Source organism: Mustela putorius, unplaced genomic scaffold (genome assembly GCF_011764305.1).
Source record: "Mustela putorius furo isolate JIRA1106 unplaced genomic scaffold, ASM1176430v1.1 tig00003942_pilon_pilon_pilon, whole genome shotgun sequence".
NCBI classification, from domain to species: Eukaryota; Metazoa; Chordata; class Mammalia; order Carnivora; family Mustelidae; genus Mustela; species Mustela putorius.
Genome location: NW_025422087.1, coordinates 6,596,935 through 6,611,535, shown reverse-complemented (window position 1 = coordinate 6,611,535; position 14,601 = coordinate 6,596,935). Strand labels below are relative to the sequence as shown.

Here is a 14,601-nt window from a genome sequence, read left to right as displayed (position 1 = left end):
GTTGTGTCATTTTGCAGTGAGACAATGACAAGGCCTCCCATGACTCTGCACAAGCTGGAGGGACATAAACTGTTCCAGCTGTTGGTTACTTGTACATTCATCATACTTTTGTAAGTGCTTCTGAAGTGCCAAACCATGTGTAACACTGGGGTGCCAGGATGAAAAAGACCCAATCTATTTCACAAAGTTAGGCCAAAGCCCCAGGGTGGGGGGCTCTCCATGGCTGTGATTTCTAGATCCTAGAAAGGGGTTCAGATGAAATCCTAACTCATGAAAGATTTTTTCCTCTAGTTGAAGTAGGCATGTGGGTGGGAAACCTGGCCCTCTGGATGAAGCACTTGAGCAGAACATCTGACATTCTGCAGCTTGTGTGACAACCACAGGGTAAGGACCATGAAGTAGACCTGCAGATCTCAACCAGGGGTGTGTGTCTCAGAAGCACGAGGGGAACTTTTCCAAAATCCCAGGGTACAGCTCTTTGCTCCTATAGATTAAATCTAGAAGCCCAGGGAGGAACCTGGGCATGTGTATTTTGATTTTGTATGTTAACTCTTGATTAAGAATCACTATCTAGGGAATTGAGTTAGTTATTTTTCCTAGCTCCTGTTTTCTCATCGTTCTTGTCTGGGTTATACCACTACCCAGTTTCTATCTTAGATTATAAAATGTTGAGAAAAATAATAGCTGTTTGCACCAAAGTTGTAGTTGTTTACAGAGAATTTACTATACGTCAAGCACTGTATTCTGACCTCGTCAGGGAATGTAAGATGGCACAATGTACTTGGGAATAATAGAAGGGACTGACCTGGTATTTCCACCCGGAAGAGGGAGAGAATTTTAATTACAAATACAGGAATCCAGCAGATGGCATCAGAGAACACTATAAAAAAGAAACGATTTGCAACAGCCACCTCTCTTCCAATGTGATTCCTCACTTCTGAAGTCTGCAAGGCAGTTTTTTTAATGGAACAGAACATAATAGTATAGGAAAACACAATGATGAGAAAAGCCAGCAAGTTCACACCTGTTGGAAAAAGCACAGCTCTTAACATCTCAGGTATAAATCAACAGTAAAATACTGTGTTACATAGATGTTCATTATGGTGCCTCTTCTTACGCTGTAGTTCCAAGAAACATTCTTTTGTATAAGCCCAGTTGTAATCAGCTGAAAACCTTGAATCTAAGCCTATAAGCTAATGGATTGCGTTTGCCGAATCAAAAAGATATTGGAAATACACAAAACTTTTATGAAGAGTTACAGATCTCTGAAATTCAGTTACAGATCTCTGAAATTCAGATCTAGGTGTGTATCATGAGGCAAATTTTAGCTTTTTTAAAGTCAGAAAAAAGCTCTTTTCATTTTTTGCTCTCTGCAGATTCAAATTAAAGGATTACTGTAATCATATGTACACCTCAAAGAATAAATATGATTCCGTTTCTTTATCTTATAAGTATGAACAAGATAACCTTGGAATATCAAGAAGATAATAGTCACAGAAACACTACTTCTCATGGTTTTTTTGGTCCTAAGTAAAAATAATATATAGAACAAAAATCCATTTTTTCAGATACCTTATAATAATTTAAGCTAAGATTCAGAACCCTTTAGACTTGTTTTAGAAAAAATATATGTATAAGAAAAAATAATAAATTCAACTATTAATTTTTTTAGGGTCAAATATGTTTGGACGATTCTCACTGAACATCACTATCTTAGAGTGTTGACTTCTCAGTCACTTTGTTATATTTTTCCTATAATAAAATTCCTAAGAGTAATGATCTTATTCCTCACTATGCACATAAAATATGCACACAATTTCAAAGTTGTTTAAAAAAATGTTCTCTGAATCTAGACTATGTAAGACAGGTGAAGTCTAAAGGAAAGTCCTATAAATTCCCAGTGTTCTATTGTTTTTATCTAAAATATTTCACATTCCACAGAATCTCATAATAAAGCCACAAAATAGAATTTTATAAAATTGGTTTATGTTGGGCCTCTTGTCAGAAACTTCAGTTAGGAACAATAGAAAATGACTGTTAAGATGACCCCCTGATGCATATTATGAAAACAGATGTGAACAGACCAAAAGTGTGTGTTCTGAAAGCAACATAGGGATGTGAGAGGTTAGCAACAGAAGATACTGGGCGAGGGGCATAAGGAAACTATACTATCTTTGCAACTTCTCTCTAAATCTAATTCTGTTCTAAAATAATGAATTTGTTTAAAAACTGTGTATTCTTATACTCTTTAAAGAGAAGAAAGGGCTCTAGGACTCCTACTCTCATAGATAAACCAAGTGTATATAGATGATGAGATACGTGTGTGTGTGTGTGTGTGTGTGTGTTACAGTTACTATCTCATTGTCTATCTGGAATACATCACAGGTGCTACACCCATTTTAGCCTATCTCACAACCTTTAAGATCCAGCCAAACCTAACTCCTTGGCCCTTCATCTGAACCTGTTCCTTGGTTATGGACCTCTACATCCACTATGTCTTTTTCCTGGAATAGACTTCATTTAGCTAATACCTCCTTATCCTTTGAGACCAAGGATTTCAATTCACTTCTACTGGAAAACTTCCCCTGGTGCTTAGATTTGAGGCTCCTTGAACATCCAGTACTCCTTTTTTACAGCATTTGTGAATCTGTGATGTAAGAATGTGTTTACTTGTCTTTATTCCCCTTTCTAGTGGTGGTCTGTGAGGGCTGATCTGTTGTATCTCCAGTGCCCCAAGTAGTGCCTGGCCTATACCAGGTGCTTAATAAATCCTTGATGAATGAGTGAATATAATGTAGTGTGTGTGTGTGTGTGTGTGTGTGTGTGTCTCTACAAAGTGTATCTATGCTAGGAAGAGCTTACAATATCCATGAAAAAATAGCTATAGAACAGATAGTATGTGAAGAGTATTATTAAAGTGGTGCTAAGAAAGTGTATTTCTCAGAAGAAGAGAAGGAATAGATGAAGAGCTGTGACTGGTGGTTAGACCCAGTGGGTGCTGGGTCACTGCAAACTCATTGACGATTGACCTTGAGAGTAGCAGGAAGTCACTGAAGGTCTTGGAAGGGGAAACAGTCTTTTGGATATTCAGGTAGGGAACAGGTTACCAGGAGAGAGAAAGCCTCCAAGGCCGAATGACAAGTAAGGGCTAATGTAATAAACCTTATTTATAAGCCCTTGGGGGTTGAGGTAGTGAGGTTTTACATGAAGGTGCTAGTAGGTACAGACTAGAGGAAATAGAAGGCAGAGGCATAGTTGGATGAAAAAATTATCCAATGTAAAAGAAAGGATGATAGAGCTTATTGACCACTTTGAGGAGTAGAAAAGATGAGAAAAAGGGAATTAAAATGATAATACTCCCCTAGTTAAAAAATGACATGGAAATTGTCTTTAAGCAGGAGGGTTACCTATTAGGCAATAACAAATGCTTTTTTCTAACCTTAAAGAGCTAAACTTCCCATTCATTTTTTTTTTTTTTAAACAGAGGAAGTAAGATCTTTTAAAAATTAGGGGGAATTAAGAAAACTGAAAAGTGAACCATTTTATTCAGCACTCTTACATTGTTGACTTTAGAGCTGCATTTACCAAAGACAATAAACATTCTTGGTATTTCCATTCCAATAATCTCCTGCCAATGAGTTTCCAGAATTTTATTATTATTATTTACTTATAAGTCATATCTAGATTGTAAGAATAAATGATTTCAGATAACTTGGTGGGGTCACAGTTCAAGGCACTAAAGCTCAGAGTCACGGTGTGAGAATCAAAGGGTCTTACAGATAATAAAAGACTATCCAGAGATCTTGACAGTATGCTTTTGTTTCCCCTACTAAATCTCTATAGTTAAACGTTTAATAAAAACTATCAATACTTAGTAAGAACTTTTCTTTCAAAAAGGACCCAGTCTGGAGTAAAACTGTTTACTTTCTGAGGTGGACAAACACACCTTTGCTAAAATTTCTGGTATTTCCATCAGAATTACGTTGGTTCAGAAAATGAGAAATATAATTTACCTAGGAAAATTCCAAGAGAATACCCTTTGCTTCCAATATCTTCCGTTTGGTCATAATACAGTGGGAAACATACGCCATTTTTTCCATAAAAGTTTCCAAAATAATCTTCATTCCAAAATGGAATCACAGCTATTAAAAATCCCACAATCCAGATGCAAATGAGGATGACTGAGGTCTGCCCTTTTCCCGGACGGATGTTACTGAAGGGAAAGACAATGACCAGGAACTTCTCCAAAGTCAAGTATGTCAGGAGCAGGACGGAGACTTCAGTAGATAGCATGGCCAGGAACCCCATGAGGCGGCATTCTAAACTCTCCATCCACAGCAGCGCATACTTCTGATATTGCCCGCGGTATTTTATATCAAAAAAGCCAATGAAGAACAAATAAATACCCATCAGGCAGTCTGCACCTGTTAAAGAACCAATACAGTGTCTGTTGGTAGTTTCCAGCGTCTCTGTTTTGGTTTTTTAATTAGGTCTTCCTCCTCCTTCTTGTATTAAACGAACTAATATAAACACTGACAACAGTCTCTAAAGGACAAGGACTTCAGGAAAGTTCTCCTAATTCTAAGGTCTTTGATTTATAGTTAAAAAAAAAATGGCAGAGTGTGTGTGTGTGGGGAGGTGGTAATTTGTGTGGGGCAAGCTAGTTTTTGAACAGCAAACAAATAGTACTTGCATAGTTAATAAAGAGAATGTTTTCTGGGCTTGAGGAACATGGGTGCTATCGTCATCAAACGTTAAACAGAGTTTAGTTTATAATCCACAACCTGTCCTCCATAATCTGTCCATTGATTGATTCATTGGCTCCCTGTTACCCCATTTCCAAGATAAATAGCGGGTGCTGGGTCACTGCAAACTCATGCTATCGAAAACAGAGAGCCAAAGAGAACAGTAACTTCATACTTAGAGAAAAAGCTGTACAGCTCAGATAATTTATATTAAGTGCCATTGTTGAAGGCCAGTATGTATCTTGTGCACAGGTCACAGAAGACATCCTAAATCCATTTAAATAGGAAACATACTTACAACAAAGGATTTTGATGGACGTAGCGTGAGTCGTATTTTCAGCTTTAATGAAAGATCTCATGCCAATGACAAAAAGATTTCCAAAGCAGGTTATGAAAGCTATAACCCACACAAATATTCTGAGGATATTGTTAGCCAAGAGGTCCTCAAATGAAGAAATGCCGTCAGTCAAGGGCATACATATGCGGACATGGGGAGCATAGGAGCAGTATCGAAAGTTTGTGAAATAACTAAATTCAAAGGGAAAAAAAGAGTCACTTTACAGCAATGACAGAGAAACTACAGTTGCCATCCCGTATCAGAGCTACCGCTCTGTCAGGTATGCAACTTCACTAGGCCTGTTTATTTTTGTGTAGTAGTGATTATGCAATTATAGAATTCCTCATTAAATAGGACGTTACTCTAGGCAGTGTGCTTCTTGGGAAGATGAAGAACCCTAAGGACACAGAAATTCCGTGTCTTGACTTGAGATGAATTGGGGGGACATGAGAATGTGAAGTCTCCAGGACTCCATTGTCCTCATCACATTGGATGATTCTCTAGGGTGTTATAAAAAGGAAATTGTCTTTGTTACACTGATCTACAGCAAACACTCAGGGACTTGGGTTTGGGATGTAAAGGACCTATAGCAGCTCACTGAAAACATCTCTGTCTTGTACTTTGTTTTAAGTATACTCACTTAACCAGCCTCTTTCTCCCTGACACTGGCAGGAAGGGAGGGTCTCTGAGACTAGGAAAACTCAGTCTCACGGGAGCTAGGAGAAGAAGCAGATTTCATACCAGGGCCTCATAGGGCTTAAACAATTTCTAGAGGCAAATATAGGTTTGTGTTGGATCTAGGTGTATGGACGCTTGAAATGTTTGAATTGGGAGTTCATGTGGCTTATTGCCATTCTCCAAACCTGTGTGTTTAGGCTTCCCCCACCGCCCCCATAAAACATATTCCATTTTTGTTTTCTCATACCATCTCTTGTAGCTCATTTCTCTTCGTCTAATCCTTTTTTTTGCCATCTCCCCATTCAGTTTTGAGACTAGCAACGTGAACTAGCTTTACTTGGCCGTGGACTCAAGGTCCCTGCGGTTGACTGGCTGCCCAGACCCACCTCACCTTCCCTTCCTTCATTGTTCATTCCATTCAGGCATATTGGCCTTCTTCCAATTCTCAAAGGAGCCAGGCTCACCCCCCTCTTGACACTGCAGTGCTTTTGCTGTTCCCTCTGCCTGGAAGATTCTTTCCCTAGACATTGCCAGACCTGGTCTCTCCCTGCATTCAGGTCTGCTCAGACATCACTTCTCTCTTCGACGTGAACCATCTGTATCCTCTTTGGGTCCTTTCATCTTGCTATATTTTTCTTCACAGTGTTTTTTCACAATTTATTTGTTCACTTTCTGTTTCCCAAAGCTAAATGGAAGCTCCATGGGCAGACACTTCTGTCTCCTGTTTGTCCTGGGTTCTCAGATCTAGAACAGTGCCTGACACATGGGAAGTACTCAACAAATACTTTCTAGGTGAGTAAGTGAAATATGGAGAATTTAGTGCTGGGCTTGTCAGGTAGAGAAATAGGGGGCAATCATTGCCCTCAAGCAGCTGACAGTCTAGCTTCCTGAAATCATCTATCCAATTAAAGGAACTTGATATATAATTGCCTTTTTATCTTCTCCTTGCCTGGAGTCTTTGGCACACACTTGACTTAACCTCTTTGTTCCTTTAAGTTTCCATTATGTCCCCTGTCTTCAGATGGACCCACCTTGGGTCTCTTGGCTATTCATTCTCTCCTCCTGCTGTGACCATGGCACTGGTTGGCAGGTGGAAGGGCAGGGGATTATGAGGTGGGGACATATTTCAATAAATGATGGACAAATAAGTTGAATAACTAGGTCACTTAGTAGGGAAATAACCAACTTAACACATTTTCTGTTAATTGTTCGGTCCTTCTTGACCTCAACCCAAGGTTCATATTTTAAGTGACGCCTTCTCTATCAAGTTCTGAAAAGGTTGAATTTCTCTATTCTAAGAGGACTTCAGATTCTACCCCCAACAGTGAAATGATAGCCTCATTAAGTAAGTATCTACTGGTGCCACAGAAAGAGAAATTATGAAAAACCATGTGGATATGCATTAAGTACTTGTCTTTTAGTAATCACACCTACTGCAGACTTAAACAAAATGTTCTCCCAAAAAAGCACCTTCACACCAACCATTTCATCCACTTGCTGCACCCAACGTGTAATCTTACACCGAATCCTCCCTATTGTTGTGGATAACAAGGGTTAATTTTTGAAATCATGAACACATAGATTACACAGTTGATAAAAATGAATCATGTCATAAACATATATATTAACACAACTTACACAGTGTACTTTAGCCAAATATATTAAAGTGACATCAAAAACTACTATAAAGATTAATTACCTCCATTTTGTAATGCACTTAGTAACAGTAACAACACCTGGAATTTATATAGCACCTTTCTTCCTAAGGGCTCAAATCTTAGAGCAGCCGACTGCTCATTCATGTGAGGTGAATTAATGTTTCCAGGTCTCCTGAGTACCATTTAGCCAGGGACTTCATCTTGTGTAATGTGTGGCATTCTGGTACCCTGATCTCTTATTGGGCCTCAATTGGATAAACAGCGTGTTTCCAGAGAGAAGTGTCATTCGTGTCGGCACATCATTATATTGAACTCTATTTGAACAGGGACCAAAGGTGACAAAATTAAAAAGTTCTCAATAAAAAAACTTTTCTTGCATATAAACACATTGCAGTGATACATTAGACAGTTTATACTAGAATATTGGCAATACTTGGCCATGCTTACTTCTCCATTCTTTCATACATACATACATGTGAGAAAGATTCGTCATGGGTTGAAACATCCGTGTGTTTATATTTGGAATCTCTATCCTTTCCAGGTCTCTGGAAAATATGCACAATAGGTTTCATGTTTTCAGGACTGAACTTTAATAATTGCATTGTGTGTCATATGCTAGATACCATACTTCCAAGTCTTATTACCAGTCCAAATTAGGATGAAAGTTTTACAGTAAGCTATCCTAGAAGATCGCCATTTCTATTTATGACTACTGTAAGTTGGAGCTGATTTGGTCACTTCATATGCAGAATTACATTCTAATAGAACATTCTCATACATTTCTTTGATTTAAAAATGGCAGTGGTGATTTGTGTGATCATGAAATTGGCTGCCTCGTTTGATTTTATAGACCACGCCATGTGAGTTTTAGAGGCTTTCAGACAGGAACTCGTATTTCCAACCTGAGAAAATCACTGAAGTAAGTTTTGTGAGAACCTGGATTTGAATGGAAGCATAATGCCTTTCCTTCCTCCAACCCTATGAGATATCCTGGAGGGCTCCAGTGGGAACCCCTATATTCCTCATTTATCCAGAAGCTTCTTCAAATACAGATTCTTTGAAGACTGTTTAGGGTGGCATGAATTAAGGGAGTCTGTCATGTTCTCAGGAAACAGATGGAGAGAGGAAAGTCTAAGAAAACGGAAACATTTACTTTTAAGGTTTATTTTGAAAGATGTTTGATTCTCACTCAGTTTCTTTTTTGGCTGATCTGAATAAGGATTTCTTGACATGGTTCTGAGTTTTCCTTTATCCATGGAGTCCTTCACAGAACTGCCTTGTTCTTTGGCAGTCAGAAATGAAACCTTGTGGAGCAATTATACTCCAGAATTGTCCCAGGGCCTCTTCTGTAGGAAACTCTTGAGTCATTTTTAAAGGATTTGTTTCCCTCGTCTTTCTTTTGCCCTCTGGCTTTCTCCTGGATTCACCACAGTTTTCGCTCTACATGGATTGTGTGATTATTTGATTAATAGCCACTAGTCTCCAAAGGGGCAGAGGTTACTATATCTTGGGTGCCCAAGCCAGTGGTATGGATAAATTGGTGACCAGCAAATGTTTGAAAAGTAAATGTGTAAATGAATTAAAAAAAGAAAGAAATGAAACAATAAAGAAAAGTGTTGGGTAAATTGTTTCTAATTTGATTTTTAGAAAGGCATGCTATGATAGCATGATAATTTAGCTTTTAGAATTCAGTGTGCAGTAAGTGAAAAATCATTTTGTTCACATCCTAAGGCCTATTTTATATGAAAAAACAATATGCTATATATATATATAACATATTTAACAAATAACATGTATATAACATATAACACACACATATAACATGTATATCATTGTTCTTTTTTTTGTATTCTTGCTTCTTAAGAACAGGAACCAAGTCTTTTTCATCAGTGGATGCTCACCTATACATATTGAAAGGGAATCTAAATCTGAAATTAATTTCCAAAAGAAAACTATTTAGCAAGAGGAAAAAGTGATATTAAAGATTAGTCTTTAGAATTAAATGAACAAAAGCTTTAGGCTGTGGTCACGTAACGTGTATGTCCTCTGCGTAAAAACAAACAACAAACTTGAACCAAAAATGGTTATTTCTGGGAAAGGAATGAGGAAGTTCAAAGAAAAACTGGCAGAGTTCTTGATGGTATTTAAACCTAATACATTTGAAATTTAAAAATACTAAACAACATTAAGTGCCTGAATATTCATATTGGTGGGATAATTTTTTTCTTTACTTTTGAAATATAGAAAGCATACACCATAGATCAATATCAAGGAAACTGTTGTAGCAAAGGGGAAAAGAAAAAGCAAGCAAGTCTTACATAATTGTTTTTTTTTTTTAACCAGTTTTTCAGTAACCGAACTACAGAAAATTTAATTTTTTGGGAGGATTGCAGGTTGAGATTTTTCCATGTAAATCTGGTATAGGTAACTTCAAACAAAGAAATGTTCTTTAAACATATTGGATGGTTTTCGTTGTCATGCAGCACATACTTGATGATAACAATGATATTTACAACTGTCTGATGATACATGTTCAAGTAAAAAGCTCTCTGTGTATAAAGCACCCATTTAAAAATAAATGTGGTTCTGAGTAAAGTACATCCACTAAAATGATAATCAACATGTCATTATATTTCACTTACAGAGACTGAAGTTGTTTAAGACTTTCAAACTGGTTCTTGTGGAGATACAAAAGAGGATTGGACGACAGATTCCTTTTGTACCATCAGAAAGAGGGAGGAAAGAAGCATCAGGATGTTATTATTTTGGAAGCTCAAGATATTGCCATTTAAATCTGATGATGGTGGGAAAAAGAACTCACAGTTTTTGTAGAAGCTTCAGGTCTTTAAAGATGTGAGGTGGTAGCTCCATTATCATATTGCTAGACAGGTCCCTGTTGATGACAGTGAAAACCCAACACAGTTACATTGGAAATAATTGACAGGGTTATTACTTCTTACAATTATCATCATCCCATTTGATGTAACAGAAAATATGATCTAATTTAACCCACCTGATAACTTGTTACAAAACAAGGCTGTATGAGACAGACAAATGGATATGTTTTCCATCACTTTCAGACATGTGACATTTTGCTCATCCAGTTCCTGTCTGGAATTTCCTCTCAGTCTCTTTCCAACACATTCCAACCTGGCTTCAGTGTCTACTTTGGGTAATTTTCTCTGTTTCAGGTACTCTCTGTACACTTCAATCATTCATTATTTCTTTGACTCCTCTTTGTTTCAAGTATGTAGTATCTTGTTTATCCAACTGTATTACAAGCTTTCTGAAGCCAAGACCTATGTCTTCTACTTATTCTGCATTCCAGATAAGACAGGATTGGCCACATATTATCTGCCCAGACACTTTCAAATGAATAAGTTTGCACATTTTAAATCTATTTTTAAAAAGATATTAAAAATGTAGAATGAAATATATTAGGACTGTCCAATCCACGAAGAATCATAGGGAACTGCTTCTGTAGAATGTAGAAAAGGATTTGCTCATATCAGAAGGAATCAGGACTCTTCAAGGGTCCAAAATATCCTTCTGAAGGAAAGATGTTCCAAGGTGAAACAGACATGCAATTGCTTAAGACTCAAGCAAAAGATCTTATCTATTTTTGATGTTTTGGAAATGCTAATGAATATGTGGAAGTTATGAATAACTAAGACTCACGTCTCTTTCTAAAGAACCTTACAATTAGAATAAACAACTAGATTATAAAACAAGGAAGTAATGAAGTAAGTGCTATTATAGATATACTGATAAAAAATGGAGGAAGGAGTTAAAAGTCAGGAACTGTTTGAACAAAGCTTTATGATTTTCATAGCTAGTATAAAAAAAGAACAGCTTTTTAGGTGAGAATTAAGCAAGATCAGTGAAACAGAAACTTGAGATTTAATGACAACTTCTGGAGTTGGCAAATGGTCCAGCATGGGTGGAGGATGGAAAGCATAGCGAGATACAGAGGAAATGAATCTGGAAATGAGCATGGAGACAAAATAGAAGGGCCGTGAATACATTCCAAGGCAGAACTTCCTTGGATAGTCCAGGGCTTAGTACAGGCATCAGAACCAAAGAGGATGCTTATAAAAAGGGCACATTCCTGGTGTCTACTCCAGAACTATCACCTCAGAATCTCTGGGAGGGAGCCTGGTAACATGGATTTAAAGCCAGTATCCCTCGTGATTCTTCTGAACATTAATGTTGAAAGCTGACAACAAAGAGTGAGAATATGAAGCAGGAGAGCGGCATATTATGCTCTGGTTTATGGGATGATGGTTCTGTCAGAAGCATGAAAAGTCGGAGAATCAAACAATGGAGACCAGGCAGGGGGCTTTGGCCCTGGACCACATGAAAGCTGATGAGGGCTTAAGGGGCTCAGGGGCAGGTCTTACCATCTGATAGGACATGAAATGTAAGGAGGTTTGGAGGGAAAGGAAGAGGCTTCAAGCCCGGCTGCCAGGAAGGATGCCATACTGCTATGATAGTAAGTTCAGGGAAAGAAGCTGGCGGGAGGGAAGGGTCATCTAAGAATCCATTGTAACAGATTCCTTTTCAGGTGCTACCATGGTATTCAAGTGTAGATGTCCCGCCAGCTGGGAGTTCTGATCTGGGGCTGCAGGTAAGACAGGACACCTGGGTCTAGAGCAGAAGGGAAGCCACAGGTATGCAAGGGTCAGAGAGAGCACAACAGAGCAAGATGATGATGTCTTGTGCGGCTAGAAAACACCCTGCTAGTGTTAGGTTGAAAAACTAAGTGCAGCCTTTTGGAAGAAAGGACTTTAGTGGCCTCACCTAAATGTGCTTTTCCTCTCCAGCAGGGTTTGTTGTCATGAAGGCATAGTAAAATTGTTTAACATTTTTGTAAATTCTGGAAGTAAAAGTGTCTTGTTCAAGTTAGTTCTGTAAACTGAATTTCTTGCTTTCACTTACTGATGAGCAGTGGATTGGAATAGATGATTGGTGATGTTTTAAAAAACAAGCTAATATCTCTTAATCAGGCTCTTTTTTGGGGTGGGGGGTGGGAACGTGTGTGGCTCTGCCTAAGCATAGGATGAAAAGAGGATCAGAATATTTTTCAAAATGTGGACTCCATACCACTGTTTCCTTATGTTTGTAACATGCTCGTGTGTGTCCTGGGCTGCTTGCCTGCTCTACCCTATATCCCAAATCCCTATTAACCCTCTAAAGTCTCATCAGGAGTGCCCTTGTGAAGAATGAGTGAGCGATTCTGAGGGAGCTGCCTTTCACTTTTTGCCATAAAATGACAATATTTTTAGTTCTAATGCAGTGTCTTGCACATACTAGGTACTTAGTAAATATAGGTGGATTTGGTTTGTGATACTTAAAAATTCATTTGAGTCAATTATTCATGAATTAGTTTTCAAATTACTCTTCCTATTTTCCACAGTACTTCTTGGATTTTGAAGTGAGATATAAAGAATGGGGGAGAGATTAATTAAGAAATTAATTTCCATTTTTAGGCTTCATACCAGGAGGAGTTCTGTACCCGAGTCATGCCCCTTTGTAATGTAACAGACTTAGTTTTAACTTCTAGTGATACACAGTTATGGGGATAGCAACAAATTAATAGCAAGATAGATGCTTTTAAACGTTTTAGCTCTACAAAACCTATTTGAGCAGAAAAAGTTACATGAGCTCTCTGAATATTTTTCAATAAACCCGATCATTCTAGACATTTGTGTTTGCTTCATCAGCTCTGCAAGTCATAATTTCTCAAGGGATAATAAGCATCTTTGTTCCTTTGTTCGGTCATGATTAATATGATTTCAGTCAGTCATTCATTTAGCAAGCAAGTATAGTTATTGAGAATTAACTATACTCCAGCCATTAGAGATAATGATCCTGGAGTTTAAGGAGCTCTGGAAAACTCATTTGCTTCAAAACACACACACACACACACACATACACTCACCCAAGAAAACAGGGAGAGAAATTAGAGTAGGCTAAATCCATATTAAGCCCAGTACTTGATTTTAATTTGCTTTTGACTTTAGGATAATGTTGATTTTCTTAATTGATTTTGAATATCCAGGAGTCTTCAGGATTTGGTTGCCACTAGTGAAAAAGCAGCCTCCCTCATCACTTAAATTTATAATCTTGGAAGAAGCAATCCTATTTTCCTAGTAGACAATGCTACTTACAGTTCTCCTAAATTTTTTAATGAAGAAAATGTCTTCTCTGGAACAAAATCAATTTGATTTCTAGGCAGAAACCTGTAAGACATGGTGAGAGTCAGCACTGTTGGTCTGTGTCTGCTGTAAGAACCAGTTCTCATTGGGAGATGCCACTGATCCGGGGGTAATTCCACAAGGCCTCCTTTGAAATCTCAAAGTAAGGCTTGTTCTGGTGTGGAACTTAAGGCAAGAATTTCTCACCAAAGATATCCATGTGTTCTCTCTAGGAAATGCTGCTGTAGGTAATTTGAGGGACTGAGTGTAGTCTATGAAGCTGCATTTTGTTTGGATTCTGATTAATTCAGAAAATGTTCATTTCACAATATGCACACACAGATGTCAAATTTGTTAATTAATTAGAGGATACTTTGAGAGGATTCTTGTATAAGGCACATTCCTTAGGAAAATGCCAGAAAGAACAAAGCTTAAACAAACCCCATATCAGTTTCTGGGGCCACAAATGTATTTTAAATTGGATGGTGGTGGGGAAGAGACTGGTTTTATATTTTCTTTGTCTAGAAATGGAATTCTCCAAGACATACAGTAAAAAGAGGGGGTCTACCACTAGCTGCTTTACAGAGGTGTTAACAAATGAGATAATGAATGTGGCCGTGATTCAAACGCTACATGGAGTTATAAAATAGAAGGTGTCAGTGGAATTTGTTTGGTTTACCAGGGTATGCTCTCATTATCTATGAGAAAAGGAATCAACTCTTTGCATCTCTTCAGTGGGATAGTCCTTCTTTAATCATTAAATATGCTAGTCTGCGGTCTGATTGATAAATACATAGACTGGCAATAACCTCATCTCTTAGTTCATTGAAAAACAGTGGTTAGACGACTACAAAAAACTAAACTCCAATTTTTCTTATCCAACCACCTGTGCAACCATCAAACATTACTAACTGCTTACTACATGTGGAAACTATGATTCAATCCGAAGCGAAATTCTTGTGTTTTTACCAGTGCAAATGTGCCAT

At 37.8% G+C, this 14,601-nt stretch overlaps 1 protein-coding gene across 1 annotated transcript in view; it reads right to left on the bottom strand.

Moving 5' to 3' along the window:
• The window catches only part of RXFP2 (relaxin family peptide receptor 2), a gene marked incomplete at its 5' end in the record, with an annotated part of 58,737 nt that overhangs the window by 4,971 nt on the left and 39,165 nt on the right, over window positions 1-14,601 (bottom strand). Inside the window, 7 exons of the mRNA XM_013044885.2 lie at window positions 806-1,024; window positions 4,014-4,424; window positions 5,044-5,273; window positions 7,892-7,963; window positions 10,061-10,132; window positions 10,240-10,311; window positions 13,589-13,660. Of these exons, the coding sequence (XP_012900339.2) occupies window positions 806-1,024; window positions 4,014-4,424; window positions 5,044-5,273; window positions 7,892-7,963; window positions 10,061-10,132; window positions 10,240-10,311; window positions 13,589-13,660 (1,148 nt within the window). The remainder of the gene's footprint in view (window positions 1-805; window positions 1,025-4,013; window positions 4,425-5,043; window positions 5,274-7,891; window positions 7,964-10,060; window positions 10,133-10,239; window positions 10,312-13,588; window positions 13,661-14,601) is intronic.